This window comes from Lolium perenne, chromosome 5, assembly GCF_019359855.2.
Source record: "Lolium perenne isolate Kyuss_39 chromosome 5, Kyuss_2.0, whole genome shotgun sequence".
Taxonomy (NCBI): Eukaryota; Viridiplantae; Streptophyta; class Magnoliopsida; order Poales; family Poaceae; genus Lolium; species Lolium perenne.
In genome coordinates, this window is record NC_067248.2 from 213445103 (window position 1) to 213468554 (window position 23452).

Sequence of the window (23452 nt, forward strand, 5' to 3'; positions counted from 1 at the left end):
TGTCCACATTACACTATGAAGGAGGAATAGATCACATCAATACTATCATAATGATAATTAACTCCACAATCTACAAGAGATCATGATCATAGCCTACGACAAGAACCACATGGTGCACACACTAGTCACCTTTACACCATGCAGGAGGAATAGACTACTTTAATAACATCACATGAGTAGCACACAACTAGTAGCGATACAAAGCTCATATGAATCTCAATCATGTAAAGCAGCTCATGAGATCATTGTATTGAAGTACATAGGAGAGAGATTAACCACATAGCTACCGGTACAGCCCCGAGCCTCGATGGAGAACTACTCCCTCCTCATGGGAGCAGCAGCGGTGATGAAGATGGCGGTGGAGATGGCAGCGGTGTCGATGGAGAAGCCTTCCGGGGGCACTTCCCCGTTCCGGCAGCGTGCCGGAACAGAGACTCATGTCCCCCAGATCTTGGCGTCGCGGTGGCGGCGGCTCTGGAAGGTTTTCTCTGGTTTCGTCAAACGTCATAGGGTTTTCGCGACGGAGGCTTTAAATAGGCGGAAGGGCAGCCTTGGAGGGGGCCTGGGGCCACCACACCATAGGGCGGCGCGGCCCCCCCTCTGGCCGCGCCAGGGTGTAGTGTGGGGCCCCCAGGGCTTCCCTCTGGCGGCTCTCGGGTGTTCTGGATGCTTCCGGGCAAAATAGGAACCTGGGCGTTGATTTCGTCCGATTCCGAGAATATTTCGTTACTAGGATTTCTGAAACCAAAAACAGCAGAAAACAACAACTGGCACTTCGGCATCTTGTTAATAGGTTAGTTCCAGAAAATGCACAAATATGACATAAAGTGTGCATAAAACATGTAGATAACATCAATAATGTGGCATGGAACATAAGAAATTATCGATACGTTGGAGACGTATCATGGCGCAAGGGTTTGCCCAAATAGAAGGTATGGATTACGAGGACACCTTTGCGTCAGTTGCCCGTCTTGAAGCTATTCGTCTTTTGCTTGCATTTGCATCCTTTCACAATTTGAAGCTATATCAAATGGATGTGAAAAGTGCATTTTGAATGGCCCCCTAAAAGAAACTGCATATGTGGCTCAACCCCCAGGTTTCGAAGACCCATGTCGTCCCAACCATGTGTATCTACTCCATAAGGCACTCTACAGTCTCAACAAGCTCCACGTGCTTGGTATGAGTACCTTAGGGATTTCTTACTCAAGGATGGGTTTAGCATGGGTACGGTCGATTCCACCCTTTTCACCAAGCGAGTTAAAGGGAGTGGCCTATTTCTATGTCAAATATATGTTGATGATATTATATTTGGTGGAACTAACCCTAATCATAACAAATCCTTTGAGTTATCGATGACTAGGAAATTTGAGATGTCCATGATGGGGGAGTTGAAGTTCTTTTTAGGCTTCCAACTGAGGCAACTTGCAAAAGGCACCTTCATCTCTCAAGAAAAATATGTAAGGGACATGGTCAAGAAGTTCGACATGGCCAAAGCAAGTCCAATGAAGACACCCATGCCCATAAAGGGGCAGCTTGGCTCATGTGATGGTGAGAAGGATGTGGACCAAAAGGTATACCGTTCCATGATTGGATCCTTTGCCTTACCTTTGTGCTTCTTGGACGGATATCATGCTAAGTGTAGGGATGTGTGCTCGTTTTCAATCTGCTCCTAAGGAGAGCCACTTGGTGGCAGTCAAACGGATTCTAAGATACCTTGTTCTCACTCCTACTCTCGGGCTGTGGTGTCCAAAGGGGTAAACCTTTGAACTCATAGGCTATTCGGACTCCGATTGGGATGGTGATAAGGTTGACCGGAAGTCTACCTCCAGGGCTTGCTAATTCATTGGCCGTTCATTGGTGAGTTGGTCATTCAAGAAACAAAACTCCACTGCCATATCCATCGCCGAAGCCAAATACATATCCGCGGCATCTTGTTGCACTCAGTTGTTGTGGATGAAGCAAACCTTGAAAGACTATGGTGTGTCTCTTGGTACGGTGCCTCTTCTCTGTGACCACGAAAGTGCAATAAAGATTGCCAATAACCAAGTTCAACATTGACGCACAATACACATTGACATTCGCCATCACTTCCTATGTGATCATGTTGCCAATGGGGACATTAAGCTCACTCATGTGGGAACAATGTACGGATATTTTCATCAAGCCTTTGGATGAAGCCCAGTTTGTAAACTTGAGAGGAGAACTTGGTATTCTTGATCCTAACAACTTAGATTGAATAACTTCTTGCACTATATTCTTGCATTTATCTTGCTATCTAGTTTAGTTGTGCAGCAGATATGGAGATAGTCATATTACCATGTCTTGGTATGATGCATACCTATGTGTGCAACATAAATAGACCCAATGTCATTATATGGACCCAAGCATGTCTCTTCGAGGTCTCATGACATTTGTTCTTTAACATAGTGGGAGTAATCCCCCGCCCCTCATTGGCCTCAATTGCAAAATGATTTCATTCTATGAGGCTAAATGATCTTATTGCAAAATAGTTCTAATATGATTTATGACTCTTGATATATTTCGAATCATGCTCATTGTTGCTATTTACATCTTGTTTGGATTTCACTCCAATGGGTATGCCTAGAAAATCTTGCGTTTCCTACCCCATGTCTGTGCTCCTCTTATCATGCGTCTATCTATCTATATGTACATGTCATCCTCTGATCATACACACACTGTTGCATAAAGAAAAGGGCAAAAGGGGCAGTTGCCAGCAGTCCGGTCCGTGGCCCGGTTGGGCCGGCCCTAGCGCCGGTCGGCCCGGTTCCCAGTCCAGTCTGCCGGCCTGTGCGTCGGTCGACGACTGTTTAAGTGGGATTGGGGGTTACCTGTTGGGGTCTTCTTCCTCACTTCCCCTTTCTACCACACCCTCCATTGGCGCCGCCCTTCCCTCTCCACATCTCCCTAAGGTTCCCCACCACTAGAACCACCCCAAAATCCACTCCACCATAGATAGGGTACTTTGGAAGATCTTCATCAATGGATTTGGTCCCTCTCAAGCCACATTTGGAGTTCTTGGGCTTTTAGCCCTCAAGCCGCCTCTCCTTGCAGTTCTTCTTGCTCCTTTGAGCAAGGGAGAACAATGTCTTCGGGAAACTCCCCTCCTCACCTTCCTATGTCTTGATTCCCTCTTACATTGCACATTTGTTGAGGGATTTGAGAAACTAGGGTTAGGGTTAGGGTTTGTCTAGTACTTCATGCCATAAGAATGTCACACACCTCTATGCACAGGTTTCACTCTACATTGTTGTAATATATGTACAAGTATATGAGCTTTTGCATGATTTGTGTTGAAAATCTGGAAAATTCTTAATGATTCATCAGTGCTTGGCCTATGGCCCGGCGTGCCGGCTCTCACACTGGCCAGGCCGGCGTGTCGCCCGGCTGACCGGCTGGTCTGGTCTACAGTCCAGTTGTGCCGACCGATGCGCCGACCCGCCCAGATTTTCGCACAACTTCGTCAAACACTTGTATATATGTTATACTTTTTTGGCCTCCTTATTTCTAATGCCATGTACACTTATCCCACTGCTATTCTCGCTCTAGTTGCTCATTCACATGAGATTCTGGTGATGACACACGTGCTATTGCCAAGAGGGGCAGGAATGAGAGGCCCCCGGGGTGCTGAACTAGCACTCGTATGCCTAGCAAAGAAGCCCAAAGCAGTGGACCATGCAGTTCTGCAGGAGGTAGGACCAAGTCAACATGAAAGAAAAGGAAAAACAAAGACACAGTTCCAGATGATGATCTTGTTGAGAAAGTGCCAACATTCAACGTTGGTACAGTACATGTTGCTGCTTGGAGGATACTCAGAGAGGAGAATCCCTATAGGTTCGAGGAAAGAACCTACAACAGTGAAGATAGGGAATTCTGGACCAACACTCAGTTGAATATATGAGATGATTTCTACAACTGCCCAGAGCTCATGAGGAATGGTGTCATTGTGCAGCCCAAAGCCATCAACAAGGAAGAACTTACCATGCTCCAAGCCACTTAGTACCGCTTTGTGGTTGACACCTTGCAGAAGATGGGGTTGTTTGATCTTGTGTGCTTGAAGCCTGGCAACACAAAGGGTGTTGGGGTGTACTGTCCAATCCTTGTCCGTCAATTTCACCGCACTATTTTCTTTCATGATGACGCTGATCGCACTATGACTTGGATGACCGGATAGGAGCAATATACTTGCAACTACCTTGACTTCTATCAAGCCATGGGATTCGGTAGTGATCGTGCTCATGGTTTTCTGATTCACTCTCAGGAGCAATTCACTCATGGGGACATTGCTTTCTGCTATCCTCCAGAGCCTACACATGCTCTTCCAACCATCTCAGGGATGTACTACTCTTATCTAGTGCTTGCCAAGATATTTCGTGAGAGTCTCATCAGCAAGTCAGGAGACTCAAGTGAATGTCGAGCCTACCATATTAATCTGATGCACTACTGCCGTCCTGAAAATATTAGGACGATTGATGGATGTGACTTCCTCTACTGTGAGCTGAGGCGCTCTGTTCGCAACCGTATGACTCCAAACTATGCTCAGTATGTTCAGCAACTCATCAATATGGTTGTGCCAACTCCTAACAACAAGAAAGGGTCAACTGATCAAGATGGAACCGTTTAAGATTCCTCAACGGGGAAACAAATTGGAAGTCCCATCTATGATGCCTTCTGAGCGCCGGTCCAAGGAAAGACATGACTCTGTAGCCAGCTCCAGCTCTTCTATGCGTCCCAAGCGGGGTGCCTCTCGCTTCTTGGCTAGCCTATGGCAGATGTGCAGGAATACTAATGATGTTGCTCATCAAAGCCTTGCCCTGAACCAAGAGACTAGGAGGCGCCAAAATGAATTCATGGCTGCAAGAAACCATTCTGTTCCTCCAGATGGACCTGAGGTGGAGCCTGTGGTTGCACCAACTTGGGAGATGCCTCCCATTGATGATGAAATGCTCCAGAACTTTGATCTCTCCCTGTTTGCTCATGGTGGTGCTACTCCTCCTAGGACTAGATCTGCTCCTGCTCCTGATGCTGCTGGATATGGAGATGATGATAAAGATAATGAAGAGTATGATGAAGATGATGATGAGGATGGTGATGAGGACTCCCCACCCACTGGGACATAGTTCTATTGATGGGAACGCTAGCATCCCTACTCTTTTCTTCGTCTTTTTGGTGTTCCGATGCCAAAGGGGGAGAAGAGAGTAGAGTCTAGGATCACGGGGTTCCTCGGAGTTGCACAAGCCATGCCATTGATACTTTATTTGCTTGCTTCTTACTTGGCTTGTGCTATTTGCTTGCTTTCATGTCCGGAATCATTTGCTACTTTGAATAATTCGTGTATGAACAAGTTATTGTATGCTTAATCTCTATGTTAGGATGATTATGCTTTATGCTTATACCTTGATATATATCTGTCCATACCATGCTTGTTTCCTAAAGATATTGGGGGAGCTTCTCATATTCTACAAATGGTGCACTTTGCATTCAAACTCAAACTCTCCAAGTGCACACATTATGGGAGACCCGTGTTAATATCTTATATGGAATCAAGGTTTGAGCTTATCATAATATTTATATGTGACTCTAGCTCGGTTTGTCATCGTATAACAAAAAGGGGGAGATTGTAAGGGTAATTTACCCTTATCCATTATTTTGGTAACAATGACATCGTTGCTAGAGTAATCAGACTAATACATGTCTATAAGATTATTCCCATGTATTAGCCAAATAGTATCAATGGAACAAGAAGGTAAAGGGAGACCCCCCACTTCGACAAAAATGAAGAAAGGCTGTTCTGCCTCTGGCCGGTCTATGGTCCGGTTGGACCGGCCGTGGCACCGGCTGGCCTGGCGCCGACCGGCCCCTAGACCGGTGTCATCCGGGCGCTATCCAGTAAAGGCTCCACCTCCGCCCGGTGTTGGCTCGGCGCACGGTCCGGTTTGGACCGGATGGTCCGGCCTCCCCGGTGCATGCCGGCTCCTACTGTGCTGATATCCGGGGCATGTACTGTAAGCCCAGAATCCACCCCGGTCTCGGCCCGACGTATGATCCGGCTCCGGCTGGATGGTCCAGCATATGGCCCGGTTGGACTGGCCCCTGCGCCGGATGGGCCGGCTCCCTCGACCAATTACTGAGCTGGACAAGTCACAACGGCTAGATTTCGAGGGACCATATAAATACCTCTTCACCTAGCTCATAACACTTATGCATTACATTACGAACTGTTCTTAAGCTCTCTCTCTCATACTCCATTGATAGAAACACCAAAAGCCTCAGATCTCCCTCCTCCTCCACTCAAACTCGAATCCCTCCGGGGAAAAGATAGAAGAGGCATTGATCTATAGTTCCAACGAGTCAAATCTTGTTCCCCCTTGTATTCATCGAGATACCTGCTCTCTAGGATTTCTAAACCCTAGGTGGGCAAAAAGAAGTCCGGAAGCATACTGGCTGTGGATTTGTTCCTGACAAGATAGTAAAGGTTTGGAGGCTGCCTCAAAGTCTACCACAAGTGAGAAGAGCTATTCCTTCGTGGGATAGGCCCATGAGAAGAAGGTGAGCCTTTGTGGCGTTGGGGAATCTTTCATGGGACCCCCACCTCTCCAAACGTGACGTACCTTTTTGCAAAAGAAGGAAACATGTGAATAAACCTTCGTCTCCGCGTGCTATCGGTTATTTCTAACCAAACTCTTACTTGTGATATATCTGCCTATGAGAGCCTTCGTGTTCGAGTTACTTGTATCATCATATAGGGTGCCTCATCTAGTTTGCACAACCACTAGGCAATTCATATTCTCACGACATCCAACCATCTTGATATGCTTTGGTATGCATATTGTTGTTCGATTATTCTCTTATGTGAACTAGAATTTTATGCATTATGCGAACCGAACATTAGGATACCTAAAGTTCAGAACCATCCCATTAAGTGTATTAAAAACATATCAACATCTAGAAATTAAACCGCACACTATAAATACGATATATATGATGGTTGGTCTATTGATATTGATTTAGTGCTATAAATGCTCATATTTTTGCCCATAAACGGTGGTCAAGCTTATATAAGTTATTTTTTTCTAAATTTATACGTCTTATCTTTTAAAATGGAGATAATATTAACTTGGAATATTACCAACAATTATTGCATTAGTTATGCCATGATATAATTATATGTTTTCTTATGCTTACTACACCATTTTATTTTTGAGCATGTGTAATTGTGGGAAGATATCAATGTCTGTCATTTAAATATATTCTGATAAATCATTCATCCATGATTTTTCTCATGTCCAAGTTGATGTCTTGACCCGTTGAAGAAAATTTGGGCTCATGTGAAGTCGAGATTACACCTGACGACTAGTACGGTCGACTTAAACAAAAAAAAATCCAATTCTATTTAGGTGTATACTCTCTCCGTTTCGAAGAATAAGATGTATAAATTTAGTTAAAAGTTAACAACATCTAAATTTGACCAATGTTACTGCTAAACATATAAGTTTTTACGATACAAAATCACTTTAATTAGGTTCGCCATAAAATATATTTGTATAATATATTTATTTAATATCGCAGATATTCATATTTACTACACCAAATCACTTTCACTAAATTGATAAGCCTTACTCAGTGAAATAGAGGTAGGAGTACTACTCTCTTCGTACCGGTTCATTAAGGTAACACATATTTCGAGAAAAATCTTTAATCACTAATTTTCCAACAAAATATGGATATATGAAATAGAGAAGCATGAGCGGTGGTGATAATAATGAAGCCAGGCTGGTCATAACTGTCAACCACCAGCTTTTCACGACATATATTTCATATATCCATAAAAGTTATACAATTAAATTCACATTCAAATATTTTTATCTGTATAAATTTTCATGACATATCTCATATTGTGTTGACCACAATAATAGTTAAAGATTTTTCTCGAAGTGCGTATCATTCTAATAAACTGCTACAGAAAACACAACTTTAACTAGTCATTTATGTCAAAATCACAAACTGGTCAAAAGCTGGTGGTTGACAGCTATGACCAGCCTGACTCCATTATTATCACCACCGCTCATGCTTCTCTATTTCTCTCTCCTCCCACTTGCCCATGGAGATCTGCGCTGCGCACAGATCTGTGTAACCAGGCTTGTGTGCAGCCGCATATGGAACGGGAGCATCCCGACTCGGCGTCTCGGACCCATTTTCCGCGTGTCAGTTCTGTACTTCGCTCCTCATCACCGAGTAACACAGAGAAAACGTTTCGTGTAGGCAGCGCGCCGCAGCGAGAGCTGCAGACTTGTGCATACCGCGCAGCGCGATCGGCTGCTCCCTTGTCAAAAGCAGAGAGGGGCGGAGGAGCCCGGGCCGTCACCGCCCCTGACGCGCTCTCCTCCTCCGGCTCCGCTCTTCCTCCTCCTCCTCGCCCCCTCCGCCGCCGCCCTTCCTCTGCGACCGCTCTTCCTGGTCCTATTCATCCTCTTCACCGAGAGAGAGGGGGCCAGAGGGGGATCATCAATGGTGGTAGGTTCTCCTCCCCTTTCTATCTTCTGCCTATTTTAGGCCCCTTGATTCAATAGATATTCTTACGCTTTGTTTGGTAATAGAGTGTTAGTGGGGATTAGTGGGGATAATACTCTAGAGTATTGGGTGAACCATTCGTCACCCAATCCCCGCAAAACCTCATCCACAATCCACTAGGTAGAGGTGGAGTATTAGGGATTAAAAAATACACTAAGATTTAGGGAAAAGGTGGGGATTAAACTCGCTCAGTACTCTAGCACCAAACATGTATTTAGAATAAGTTCGGATTTGGAGTTTGCCGCGGATTATCCCCACTAATACTCTAGCGCCAAAAGGATTGTATTTCCTAGAAATTTCTTCTAAAAAGGAGGTTTTTTGCAGTACGTTCTACTATTTCCACTGACTCGGAACACACGGATAGATAGATCCTCTGTGTTCGTGTTTGTCATCACTGTTGGCGTATCTCTCCGTGCACGATTTGGTTCGCATGTGGATTGTTTTGGTGGTTTGTTTCATCGAAAATTAGTTGTTTCCCCTTCCTCGATGTGCCCTGGACTGTAGATTGGACCGTCCTATGCTGGTTTCGCCATATAGCGGTCACCAGACTTCATGTTGCATTGGGATTGTTAGCTCCTCAATCTGCTACGTGATCAGTTTACTGGTCCTTGTCTTCATTTTCGCACATCGCTCCCTATCAGGATTACCCCAAGTATGTTGATGCAATGGTTTGTCAAACTATTGACCTATATAGCTGAAATCGCAGAACCGGATAAGCACCTTCTCATAGAACACCCTCATGTGTGTTTTATGGTGATTTCAATCTAATATATGTTTGTAAAATCCTATTTGATGCATTCTGGACCAACCTCTGCTGCTTTTGCGTTTGGTATATCAACTGTTACATGATGTTTTGTTTCGTAAATTGTCCATGAGGATGACACGTCCACACCTTGTTGACCAGACACAAGCAGGTTACATGTCCGGGCTCTTCAATAAAGAATTCAATGGTTTTAGTTTATGTTGCGGCGGTCCACTTAAACGATCCAAAATTATCACTTGTCTGGCAGTTCAGCTCATACATTTGAGTAGTTAATTTGGACCGGAAAGTGCAGCTGTTTATCTGTTTGATACAAGCATCATCAAGCCGCTCTGCAGTAGTGTCTTTTTAGTTCATCTTATTGCAGGTGACACAATGTGGCAAACCTGGCTAATCTGAATCACCTTTCTTAGATTCACCAACCTGATCACTTCCCTCCCATGAAAGCTCTGTTATGCATAATGCGTTCTACTATTCAAGAGACCTAGTCACACTTCAAATAGTTAGGCACCCCCACTGAATCCTTAAGCTAGTTCAAATTGTACTAATGTACTCCATTTTTCGGGGATTATCCTAATGCCTTGTTACACCAGTGGAGGGTGTTTGTTCAATCAAAACAATGGATTTTTCTTCTTTCTTTTCTATTCTTCATACGCTCTAGACTGGTTGTGCTGATTTCGTGCTAGAGATTTCAATTGTGATATCTTGTGGTTGGTTTGGGCTTATGACGCAAAAAGTTCTTCCATTGCTGGTGGTTTGCATTTAAAGTTGATCAGGGCGTGCTTAACTCATGTCACAGGACTGGCGTAGTGATAGCGACGATGATGATAACTTTGAGTGGGAAAGTGATGGTGATGGTGAACCCTCATCCACTCCGGCCTTGAGGAACTTGGATGCAGCTGGCCCGTCAACACTAGTACGCCAGGTACTAACTGATAAAAAGATTGTGTCTTTCAGCACAAGGCTAGGCATGATTTGTTATTATAATGATCTTAATATGATATTTGTTTATGAACTGTTCAAAGGATTCTAATGGGTGGGGCAATGGGGAAGCACCACCTCCTTCTTTAATCGAGGGATATGTGGGGATGGGTTTCCCAGAGGAAATGGTCGTCAAGGCCATTAAAGATATAGGTAATACTAAATGTAACAAATTACATTTCATTTGTCATAGTGTGTTTGCATCTTCTGTTTCAATCGGGCATTTTACTTTCAGGGCACAGTGATGCAAATGCATTGCTCGAGCTACTTCTCACTTATAAGGTACTTGTTTATGTGTTTCTGTTACTTAATTCATCCTATGATTCTTATGCTACATGGTGGCAAGGATTGCATGTTACAATTGGTTATGTCAAAATGCAGACGCTAGGCGATGACGCTGCAGTGGGTAATTGCTCCACTTCTGGCTTCATCCCCCAGAGTACTGAAGATGATGATGATGATCTTGATTCTGAATACTGGGAAGGAGACGATGATGCTGATGGCTCTGATGGGTCTAGTGATGAGGTAGATGATTCCTTGTCATTATTTCAGTAACTGAGAAATCTCTGATCATATGTATGCTGATGTGTGCGAAATCTTTGACATGCATACCTTGAACACCCGCTTACGTACCTTTTGATCTTGTTTGTTTATTTAGCTCCCAGCTTTTCTTCAGTTTAGAATTGCATTGTGAAGTTTGAGCACTTGATGTTTCTTACATAAAACTAAAACAGTGGTTCACCCACATGCCTGTGCAACATCTTCACAGCATCATCTTGTAGAAAGTATTCTCAGAGACCATTTATAGATAGTTAGCGTTTATGCTGAAACAAATGTCAATAATAAATATATTTGAGACACCAGTGATTTTTGATTGGTACGGTCACTGCTCCAGCACAATACATTGTTGTATAAGAATCAAACCAAATATGTAGCAGAGGTAAAACGAAGTGATTGGAGAAAATCGTTCTGTGGAATCGTTCTAAGTTGCAAGTGAATCAATAAATATTCTAAGCATATAATACAGTTAAAAGAGTCATTTGTGACAATAAGAATCTGCATATGATATACTGTCACTTTGTCAGTCATTTACATGTATATCTAATGCATTGCACTCTAGTTCATGGCCTTTTATCGTTGTCCTGGAGGATATGTTTGATTTTGCATCATGTTATCCCTTTTCAGTACTACCATCCATTCCAAAATATAATCCTTTTTTCTAAAAAGGAATATCCAATTCGGCTCACGGGTTCATATAAACCCATTGTGTGAACACATTTCAGAATATCAAAAAATTCTGAAATAGAATTCCGCATGTGCATCTAGATATTCTATGTTCGTACACAAGTTTTCAGGAAAAAGGAGCATCTTTCGTGTCCCATGTAAAAAGACAAATTTTAATGCTCAACATGACTATTCACGGTACTTTTTTTTTCTTTTCCCTTCAAAACTTGTGTGCGAGCATCAAATGTCTGTATGTATATGTGAAATTTTATTTCGGATTTTTTGAAATTTTAAATTTAATTTTTTATGCGTTTTTTAATAATAGGTTCATATGCACCTATGAGCCGAAACTCCCCCAAAAAGTAAAATCCAATTCGGCTTATATTTTGGAATGGAGGTAATAGTAAAATATCTTCATCGAAGCTAGTGATACAAATTAAAAGGGCAGTTCAGATATGGAGTAACAGTTACAAAATGGAACATGCCATTGAGGCATGCAATAACTGTTACAAAGCATCACCTATTTACTTGCACTAGTGAAACATCAATGCCATTATCCTGTTGAAGCAATAACAATTGTTAGAAATGCCAGCATTACTCATGCCCGATTTACTTGCACAAGAAAATGCACCTTCAACAAATATAGCTTCATGGAGATGTGCTACTAAGTAAAACATTGCCAACACACATAAGACTACGATCAGATGTCCGATCTTAGGAAAAATGTCAAACAACTAGTAGGCATATCAGGTAGTACTGCAACGTACGTGGTGGCCAGGTCAATTGTTTTGACCAAACTAAGATTAGAATTGGATTTACATCTCAGGCATGCAAAGATGATCAAATGGCCGAATTAGTAGCAGAGACCTGGCAATGTAAGTCGTTCTTGTCAGGCAACAAAATATCAGCATATTCTGTTTGCACATATCTTAATCTCTCCCATAATTAGTGCCTGTTGTATAGGATGTAATTAGGCCATTATGGCTAGGATTATTAGGGATTCTTTCCTTGTATATCTATGTCCAATGTGAAGAGAAATTGCGAGCGGGCATGCTGGAGCTTGAGGAGGGACACCGACTCATGCCCCGAATGCGATGGCAACACTGCCTCCATAATACATGTGCTGCTACATACATAACATCCATGTCTGTAGGATCCTCAACCTGCGCGGTGAACCTTAACGACGTGGTCAGATGGTCACAGCCTGTCCATGTGGCTAGGATCGAAGGAAGCAGGAGTGGGCGTGGTGCGTGGAAGCGTGAGTGGAGGAGAACGGTAGGTGAAAGGAGAGCGAACTGGCAGTATCTGCAATCTGTGAACAGAGAGGGAGAGGACAGGGAGCTCTCCAAAACCTTCACGACCACACAAATCTAAATCAGACAGACCAGAATTTTTGCGACTTAGAAGGGTTTTCATCATGATAGATTAGACTGAACATGACCATTGGGTACGGTTTGTTCTTTAATGGCCACCTGGTAAAGATCAGATGTTTTGCTTTTTCGTGAGATGTTTTTAGCGTGCCTGTTATATACTTTTTGATCCCTCCGCCTCTTTCCCTTACTAGTAGTCACATAGTTGGCATTCAAAAGGAAGTAAGATACACCAGGTGCCTTCTAATCTCTGTCTTTCTTTTGCTTTTGTGTAGGGTTTTCTACGTGAATTGTCAGAGATGGACAAGAAGATCAACTCCTTAGTAGACATGGGCTATCCTGAAGATGAAGCAAATTTGGCTATTACAAGATGTGGTATGCCTCTTTTCGAATCGTTAACGGATGATCATGCTTTCCTAGAAACTTTATGCTGTATATTTTTGCTTAAAATTTTCTAGGTGTGGATGCCCCTCTCTATGTATTAGTTGATTCGGTCTGTGCATCACAAGCTGCAGGAGAATATGAGGTATCTTTGGGTTTGACAGTAATTAAACAACAAAATTATTTCCTCTTTTACTTTGATATAAGGACATTGGAATTTGTGTGTTATTTGCCAGGTTACTGGTAGATGCTTTGATTCCTTTGGAGGGAGAAAGAAAGCAAGATTGATGGAAGACAGCAAGAAAAAGAGAAAGCGTTATGGAGGTGGATCACAAGGAAGTCGACCCCCATTGGATGAGGAATCAATGCCTCTCCCAAACCCAATGGTTGGATTCAACCTACCTGGTGACATGCTACGGACAGTAAGCAGGAAACTTCCTAGACAAGCTATTGGGCCACCATACTTCTATTTTGAAAACGTGGCCCTAGCTCCAAGAGGTTCATGGGACGCATTTTCAAGACACCTGTATGATATAGTGCCGGAGTTTCTAGATTCTAAGTACATGTGTGCAGCGGCTAGAAAAAGAGGTTACATTCATAATTTGCCCATTGAGACAAGGGTAAATCTTCTCCCTCCTGCTCCGAAGACCATATTTGAGGCCTTCCCTCATTATAAGAAGTGGTGGCCTTCCTGGGACAATAGAAAGCACCTCAATTGCTTGCAGACATGTATTGCGAGTGCAAAGCTGACCGAACGCATCCAAAGTGCTCTTGCAAAGGCAAGTAATCCACCACCTCCAAGTGTTCAGAAGTATGTCATGAAGGAGTGCAGAAAATGGAATCTTGTTTGGGTAGGAAAGAACAAGGTTGCCGCTCTGGATCCAGATGAGTTTGAGTATCTACTCGGTTTCCCAAGAGACCATACTAGGGGAATTGGCAAGACTGAGAGGTACAAATCTCTCGGCAATTCATTCCAAGTGGATTCCGTCGCTTGGCACTTGTCAGTGCTTAAAGCCATGTATCCCAATGGTGTTAATGTTTTGTCCTTATTCACCGGTATTGGAGGAGGAGAGGTAGCTCTGCACAGGCTTGGGATCCACATGCGTACAGTGATTTCTGTTGAGATAGGTGAAGTTAACAGGAGGGTTTTAAGGGGTTGGTGGGATCAGACACAAACTGGCACGCTGATTGAGATTGCCGACGTGCAATCACTCACCAATGAGAGAGTTGATTCATATGTTGAGAGATTTGGTGGCTTTGACTTGGTGATTGGGGGCAGCCCATGTAATAATCTTGCTGGCAGCAACCGGCATCACCGTGATGGCTTGGACGGCGAGCACTCAGCCTTATTCTTCCACTACGTCAGGATCTTGAGTGCTGTCAAGTCTGCTATGAGGAGGATGTAGCCTAATCATTTAGCACATGTTTTATCATTTAATGCTCATCTTTATGAACTGCAATTTCCAATATGTTTAAACACTAAGTTGACATGAAGGATATGGTATTTGGGAGAAAGATCACCGTAGTTCATATGATTTATTGTTGCTAACTAAGGTAGAGTATGTGTATCCTTATTTTAAAAAAAAAGTTTAATGCTGTTCTCTTCAACCCGTTTTGGAGTCTAATTTTTTATAGGAAGAGAGTAAGCTTCCCCCTTCATATTTCATAGAAGCATGCCTTGTTCTATATGAAAGTTATTGTTGAACCTAGTAAGTTCAAAAGTCGAAGCTTTTCCCACAAGACATGGCAGTCTGGAACCAGAGCTGCTGCGGACTCATGAATGGTTTGGAAGGGCAGTGGGGGATTCAGGGGTGGAACAGGAAGTTTGTAGTCGCTGCCGTGTTCGGTGACCACCTGCACCATGGTTGGGAAGCTATTCAGGGGATCAAACGAAAGGAGCCTGTTCGCTGGGTCAGTTGCCGCCATTATTTGAGGTTTGTTCTGCTGGCTGTGTATAGTTTGTTTTGATCATAGCGAATATTGATAGTGGATGTCGATTGATACTTGATAGGTGTTCTGCCCTCTGTTTATGGTTTCTTTTGATCCTAGTGATAGTGGATGTCAGTTGATACTTCTAGGTTTGAATGATTCAGATCCATATGTGATGCAACATGATTGTATGCAGTATTCCTCACAATGATCCAGGTTCCTTTTCATACTAACATTGTACGAAATGGGTTCCACTGTATGATAAATAATGTCTTCTCAGTTACTGATGCTCCTGATTTCATTGACCAAATGAAGCATTAAACTAGATGCTAGAAACATAAGCATCAGGGCATTGGTGTTTCTGGGTTTATAGTCAGTAGTATTGACATCTACTACTTAGTTAGTGTCTTATGGAAACACATGCATCACAGTGCATTTTCTATCATCTTCCTTATCGTCCTAATCATGAATTACTCGGTCCTGTATGTTTGCTTTTGAACTCCTCTGATTGTAATACATAACAATTTTGCGATCCAATCATCAGTCAGTTGGTCCTATTCGGTTCCATTCATTGTGTCTCCTTTTTTCTGCGTATATAATGTATTAATGTCCAATCAATGTATCCACTCTCTTGTAGCCAGCGTTAGCCTAAAGTGCATGCCGAACCCCTAGGTTGGCTGGGATGCCTGATGCCTCTGTCAATCCCCATATCTAGCATTTATATGATACTTCGAGAGTAGAAATTGTGTGCATGATGATTTTATATAAGGTCCGATTTCCTTAGGAAAAAGTAAAAGCAGGTCTCACATGTTTTAATACTTCTAGAGTTCGGCCCTGCTCTTCTTTATTTGCTTGATCTTTTTTTTCATTCACTATAAAATGAGCCTACTGTCAATCTCGATGATGGTGCCTGGTTGTTAAATTAAGAGCCTAACCAAGATGGTACCTAGCTATTAGAAAAGTGTAGCATTGTAAACTTGTCTGCACTATTTAAGTATTTATATTCTCATTTGGTGCTTGGACTATGCGGTGTGTGAATGCTTGTTTGATCTAATCCAGTAGCAAATTGTATTTTTCATGTCATTTCCCACTGCCAGTGTTAACCTTGGCTAATTTGTGCATAACATGCTTTTCCAGCCCCAGGAAACATCAGTTTGCAAAGAAGTTTCTTCCGGGTAGCTCGAGGCAAAGCCAACTACTGTTGGGAGCAACAGTTACCAACTGTGAAGGGATAATGCGAAGTAGTATCTGGCGCTGTAATTTGCTTATCCTCAGTTGAGTCATTTTGCTGGAGACCACTTACAGACTAAACATCTCGCTCAGAGTCCAGCCGAACTGTTTGACTGAGCTTCTTCAGGAGTGTTTGGTGCTGAACCATACTGGGCAGCAGTCCCAGGTGGGTTCAACTTGCTGCAGGTGACTGTCTTGCCTGAACCGGAGGATGAACCTTGTGCATGCTGGAGAGCCTGTCCCTGGGCATGTAAGGACCTTGTAAGGAGATGGGTGGCTTGCCTCAGCGGGGAAAATAATTTCTGCTAGAGAGGAGAACCTTTCACTCGCATCGTAAGGAACATGATCATGGAATCCGTGACGGAGCAATGCCAGATAGCTGAAGAGTCTCTTGCTGCTGCGTTGCTGTTGCAAGCAAGCTTAGTGCTTGTAAGTCTCTAGAGCTCACGCATCGTCCTTCCAGATAATGTCCCAGCTCGTCTTCTCCCACAAGCAGTAGCACAACCAAAACCAGGCTGCGGTCGCCACTGACTAGAGCACACTTCATTCAAATGTTGTCGCGCTGTTACGGGTTAGTGGCTTCCTCTTTCCCCATTTTCTCTCCTGGCCTGGTGTGCTGTAACTGCCGCCACCACTCCACCATGACCATGCTTTGACGCGCTGATTCGTCGTTTGTCATCTCAGAAAATGGATTGCATCCTCGCTAAGGATCTCGTGGCTGTTGTAGATGCTGAGTGATGCCGATGTACAAGTTCTCGGGTTGATCTGCATGTGTGAGTGCTCTTTTACTGCAGATGGTCATCTGTTGAGCATTCGCGTCTCAAAATCTCACTCTTAAGTTTTCGGTGGTTCCCTCTGCCTGCAACATGTCATTTGCAACTTCCCTGGCGTAGTAATCTTCTCTCTTCTGCTTTTTTTACATATAGTCTAGTGTCAGATCTCGTTCATGATGGATTGTTACAACCAAACACACCCAGGGCCAGGGGCCTCACATTGTAGCCGCACCGCACAGATCTTGCCACGGCGCAGGACAGATTTTGGTTAACTCATAGTAGTCGACCACATATTAAGATCAACCAACCTTTACAGAACCATTCCTGAATAAAAAAAGTTTCACATAAATCTCTAGGGCGAGCCGCAGGTGAAGCTCGATGCTGCCTATAGACCTCCAAACCACGAGAGATAGGAAAACATTGTTGACACAACGTGCTGGAAGAAGTGGCCGGTCCCGTCGGTTGGAGAAGAAACCAACAAGCTGAAACATAGAGTACCTACAAACATGAAGACGTAGCTAGATCCACCACTCCAAATGGCATCCACCGCCCTCCTCAATGTCACCGACAAGACCGTCGCCGATAAGATGGACGAGGAGTAGGGGACAACTTACTCTTGTTCTGCACAAAGTTATTATCGCCAGCATTGCGCCGCTACCAATTGATAATGCCCTAACTTTAAGGATCTTACACCGAGCACAAATACGGGTCTCCACCCCCTCCCACCTTTGGAGCGGCAAGCAAAAGAGGCAAGGACCCATCGATTTGCCGGTTGAGGACGGAGAAGACGACGAGGGAGCATATGAGCTATCTTGGATGTGCCTGTGGCGGCATCCGGCTTGTTTCTCACGTATGAACAACACAACAACTCCCCGGGAGGTTCTATTCCATGCATGTGTTATCCGTTGATCTTGTGTTTTGAGATCCCTACATGGGTATCTCATCAAGTTTATTTAAACATCAAACAAAGTTAAACACCACATACGAACGGGCGTGCTTTCTCTCTTAAGTGATTGAACCGCTCTGATACTACTTTGTCGATTTCGATGGATGTGACTAACTGGGATCAAGAAGAGAGATTTGAGATAAATCGGTAGATAAAAGGGTAAATTGCAAGAACTAAATAAATAGTGAATTGCAGAAAAGTGAAATAAAATTAGGGTTCATACTTTTTAATTACGTCAAAAGATATAGTGGTAGCTTATATAGGCAACAAACTACTACTCCCTCCGTTTAGAAATGTAAGATGTTTTAGGTATTACAAAGTAGAATAGATATAACCTAAAGTGAGTGAATCTACATACTTGTTCCTTCTAAGATACTTTTACGGAGACGGAGGGAGTACTAAAAATAGACTAGATATAAACTAAAGTGAGTGAACCAAAAAATAATACTTCAACATCTTATATTTTTAAACGGAGGGAGTAAATATCTATTTAGTTGCAGATCGTAGTTTCCCCCACAACCATCAGTACTTGGCCGCTGATCTTGATGTTCTTTTTTTGCCAGCAAAAGAATTCGCCATACACTGCCGTCAGATCGTGCAAATCAAGCGCGTCGATTAATGGCATTATCTTTTTTTTTTAAAGGAGAGGTCCCGAAGGACCTAGAGCTTCATTGCAAATTTGGCGGTGGAGTTACAAATTACAAAAAGGGTCCTGGAGAAAGTAGAAATTACAAACCGACCCAAATATTTTGCACTAAGGGCCTTTGACTGATAAACGAAAACGCGATCAAGGCCAACTCCAGATCCACCACCACAGAGCTCGCTGGAGCCAACCTCCACGCCGCCGGGGACAGAACCACTTTGTGCGTGGAGGCGGGAGCTAACTCCAACGAAGCTATTGAGCCTCCGCCTAGAAGATTGGAGGTTGAAGAAGACCTGAGGACGACGAACGAACGTCGTCTCACCAGGATGGAGGGGCCACCCTACGACCAAGAAGTATGGCGACAGTGGCGCCGTGGTAAACCTCCAAGAGTGGAGGGGCCGCCCTTCGGCCATAAGGTACGACGACAGTGGCGCCGTGAAAGTCCTCCGATGAGAAGCCTGCAAACTCCCCTGGCACAGATCCAGGAGCAGGCAGATCCGTGGAAGGGCCTTGCTGCCGTTCTCGCCACCACGGCGAGCATCGAGCAGGAGGCACCAACCATGGGCCGCCGCCGTAGATCTGCAGATAGCAGCAGCCATGGCCCCAAATCCAAGATCAAGGGCCTGACAGCTTCTTCAAGCTTATTCTTGGACAGGGGAAGGAGAAGATTGAGCAGTGGCCGCTAGCACCACGCCGCTGCCACCATCAAGATCTCCGACACCGGCCGCCCAGCGCCGCTTGGAAACGCCAGGAGTTCTCCATCCGCCAGCATATCACCAGACACCACAAGGGGAACATAAACTACACCTAGTCTACTATATACAGAGGGCCCCGGCCTCCCCTCTCCCAGTCACTCCGGCCGGCGAGGCCGCCGGAGGAGAGGAGAGGGGAGCTGGCGGAAAAGAAAAGGCTCTCAAGTTATTGTTCACTCACGAGAGGGGGAAAGGGGGAAATGAGCTCGGACATTTAGGTTTCGCCCAAGCCACTGAGGTCGGAGAATGGGATTAATGGCATTATCCGATCGTGGCATTCTCAAAGCAAGGGATCCAGGACCAGAAAGTGTGTGGTCGTGCGCACTCCCTCAGTCTGTTGCTGACTTGGCACCTTATCGCCACTTAAATCTGACTGGCTTCACCAAGCTGATAGGCACAGCTAGCGTACGCACACCAAGGGCCAGGACAGAGCCACACCTAGCTAGCTTCGACATCCTTCACTCTCCTCAGCCATGGACGCCGACGCCGCGGACACGGTGGCGTTCGATGCCCCAGGGTACTTCCGCTTCTACAAGAGCGGCAAGATCGAGCGGCTCAACCAGTCACCCATCCTGCCCGCCGGCGTCGACGAGGCCACCGGCGTCACCTCCAAGGACGTCGTCCTCGACGCCGACACCGGCCTCACCGTGCGACTCTACCTCCCCAACCTCCAAGAAAAGCCCTCCGCGAAGCTCCCTGTCCTCGTCTACTTCCACGGCGGCTCCTTCCTCATCGGCTCGGCCAAGGACGCCACTTACCACGCCTACGTCAACGCCCTCGCCGCGGCGGCCGGCGTCCTCGCGGTGTCCGTCGACTACCGCCTCGCCCCGGAGCACCCGCTCCCCGCGGCCTACGACGACTCCTGGGCTGCGCTCCGGTGGGCGGCGTCGGCGCAGGACGGCTGGATCGCCGAGCACGGGGACCTGTCCAGGCTCTTCCTCGCCGGCGACAGCGCCGGCGCCAACATCGTGCACGACATGCTCATGAGGGTGGCGGACTCCGGGGGCCCGAATGTCGAGGGCGCGATACTGCTGCACCCGTGGTTCTGCGGGAGCACGCCGATCGAGCGGGAGCCTCCGGCGGTGACGATGGTCACGGGGATGCTCTGGTCCTACGCGTGCCCGGACGCGGCGGGCGGCGCCGACGACCCGAGGATGAACCCGCTGGCGCCGGGCGCGCCGGCGCTGGACAAGCTCGGGTGCGTGAGGATGCTCGTGACCGCGGGGCTGGAGGACGGGCTCGCCGCGCGGAACCGCGCGTACCACGACGCCGTGGCCGGCAGCTCGTGGAGCGGCAACGCGGCTTGGCACGGGTCCGACGGGGAGGGTCACGTCTTCTTCCTCCAGAAGCCCGGGTGCGAGAACGCCAAGCAGCTTATGGACCGCATCGTCGCGTTCATAGCCGGTGCCTGACCGACGGAGTTGATCTGTGCATGTCCGAGTGATCTTTTACTGTAGTAGTGAGTAAAGATAAATAAGCCATGGCGGGCGGTACGAGGTGTAATTCCATGTATCGAGCTTTCTTTATCCTAGTACTATAAAATATGGACGTGGCTAATTTCCGGTCCATCGAGAATTAACTTAATTTTTGGTTAAGTTGGTTCATGTGTAATTTGAGTGCAACTAGGGTAAAAGATATGCATTTGCACATGCATATGCAATTACACATTCATGTGTAATTTTAGTATGCACGAATCACAATGAATATTTAACGGTTGTCGAGTTGATCGGGCTCTAACTTAGTTCCCAGCTAACTTGGAGTTAGCAATTCAAATAAAATATCAACTAATCTATTGTTAATCATCTATAGTAGTTAAAAAACCCTGAAAAGGTAATAAAAATATAAATTGGTATTTAAACCACTTAGCGACGTCTACATAGTGTGAGCTGAAAGCGCGCCCGTCGTCCTCGCCCCTCCAGGAGGACTTGTTTTACATTCTCTTGCCACGAACGGCGAGGAGGCAATACACTGAACTCCTAAACCACGTGACAACCAATAAGGAAGCTCTAGAAGACAGATTCCAACTCTAGGTTGGCTCAAGTCAATGTAGAGCCTGCCCTCTAGCGCATAAGAGTCAGCGAGTGAATGGTGGCAGCGGACCGCAACTAGAGGAGGCGTCGACCAAGAAGTGCCCACAATGGTGTACACTTCGCCCCGAAGCCCACGTCCGAGAAGTGTCCAACACCGACTCAAAGTAACGCACCAGTGATACCATGAACAACCTAAGCAATTTCTCCAAGGAAGGAACGGCATGCCATGGCACCAAATGATTCGAAGACTAGATCTAGGGTTTCCTCTGACGCCCGTGGCAGGGACCCACGGTGAAATTGCATGAAGCCCACATATGTGTTTTTGGCTTTTTGCTAATTAACACCAATTCCTATTGGAGTAATATTTGCAATGAGTTGTATTTGTTGGATTTGTGTATAGCCATCATTGGGAAGTTCAGATTTTTTACATTTTAATGATATAATTTTTATGTTGTATACTAATTTATATTATGTTGATCGAAATGACTAACAATGAATACGCGTAGGCCTATAAACCGGAACAGAGGAATAGTTCTCTTCCTCAATTTTTTTTTGAACATTTCAGATCTGGATTACTGAAAACAGGTACAACTTTACAAGAAGGCCCCTAACATCACTCGCACTAAGAACCATACAATTTGAAGATAAGGCCTTCCTTCTTACAAAAACACCCTAGAACAAGAAGATAAAAAGCAATCGGGTCCTTGGGTATCTCTGCCACCAAACGCCGGTGATCTCCAGGCGTCGCCGCCGAGATCTTCGGACAGAGCGCTCGATGGCCCGATTCCGGCGATGGACTTCTGCCGCCGGACACCTCCTAGCTTCCGGGGACGAACCACTTGGCTTCCAGGTTGTGTCGATCTCCGGCGAAGAAGCCCGAGGAGAGCCTCCGAGAAGGAGGTTGAAGTAAGGCCGCCCTGCCGGCCCAAGATCGCGGCGTCAGTCGAGGACACCGCGTGTTTTGCGCAAAGATCGTTGTCCAGTACAGCATAGCACCCTTTAGGCATACTTTGGTTGAGCAGTAGATAGTAGAAAGTCGATCTGCCGCCGTCTTCCTCCTCGGCACCACGGCCGGCCAGGAAAAACTGGCATAGGAAAACACTACTACCCGAGCTCAATCGATAGAGAAACCAGCAGCTTCCAGCAGACACCGAGGCAAAGCTTCCCCTTTCAACTCCCTCGCCGCCATGGCCGACCAAGATGAGAGAAGAAACTTGCCTGATGCAGAGAAGAAGCTGGATGCTCTGATTGACCGACTCACCAGCCTTATTGATGGAGTTCCCCACTGCTTCCACCACCTCCGTCGAGCTACTCCAGCTCAAAACAGAGAGGATGAACACCAGCAGGATGCACCGATCTGGCTGTAGAGATCTGGTAGCCTACTCCTATACGCCATAGAGGACCATACTCCTACAGATCTAACCCTAGTATGTACAAAGCTAAGACCGGCGCCTCGCCTCAGCTCCTCACCGACAGCATCGCCGCCGAGGAGGGCCTCGGTTTGGCCCGGGAGAGGAGAAGAAGCTCTGAGCTACTGTAACTATGAGAGAGAAAGAAGGGGGGGGGGGGGGGGGGTGAATGACCGTTCCCTCTTCCTCTCTTCCTCAAATTTGGTGCCACATTTTTCTTTAGTAAGCTTTTACATGATACCCACAAGCGTCGTGTCAGTGTCATGCAGAGATTTCACTCTGGTCCTACCGGGTGTAATTTTGTTTCAACAAGATTGCATTTTAGTGTATTTTCATTTTCACTAGGGATGTATTTGTATTTGTTGTACTTCGATAATTTTGCTATAGTTGTACTTTCAGATACCCGTAACTATATTTATATTTAACTAACCAAAC

General features: G+C 45.4%; 2 protein-coding genes across 2 annotated transcripts; both read left to right on the forward strand.

Annotated features, from left to right (window-relative positions):
- Positions 1-8272: 8272 nt before the first annotated feature.
- On the forward strand, positions 8273-14913 carry LOC127301874 (DNA (cytosine-5)-methyltransferase DRM2). Its single transcript, XM_051332158.2, has 8 exons — positions 8273-8532; positions 10149-10274; positions 10375-10483; positions 10566-10612; positions 10712-10855; positions 13200-13299; positions 13383-13450; positions 13542-14913. The coding sequence occupies exons 1-8, from the start codon at positions 8527-8529 to the stop codon at positions 14709-14711; spliced, it is 1770 nt and encodes a 589-aa protein (XP_051188118.1). The 5' UTR covers positions 8273-8526; the 3' UTR covers positions 14712-14913.
- A 5051-nt stretch (positions 14914-19964) lies between these two features.
- On the forward strand, positions 19965-21173 carry LOC127301875 (tuliposide A-converting enzyme 1, chloroplastic-like). Its single transcript, XM_051332159.2, has one exon. The coding sequence runs from the start codon at positions 20052-20054 to the stop codon at positions 20988-20990; it is 939 nt and encodes a 312-aa protein (XP_051188119.1). The 5' UTR covers positions 19965-20051; the 3' UTR covers positions 20991-21173.
- Positions 21174-23452: the final 2279 nt, after the last annotated feature.

Coding starts and splice junctions, on each gene's coding strand:
- LOC127301874 (XM_051332158.2), top strand. Junction 10,856..13,199: donor CTGATGGGTCTAGTGATGAG/GTAGATGATTCC, acceptor GCTTTTGTGTAG/GGTTTTCTACGTGAATTGTC. Junction 13,300..13,382: donor TTTGGCTATTACAAGATGTG/GTATGCCTCTTT, acceptor AAAATTTTCTAG/GTGTGGATGCCCCTCTCTAT.
- LOC127301875 (XM_051332159.2), top strand. CDS start 20,052: ATGGACGCCGACGCCGCGGACACGGTGGCGTTCGATGCCCCAGGGTAC.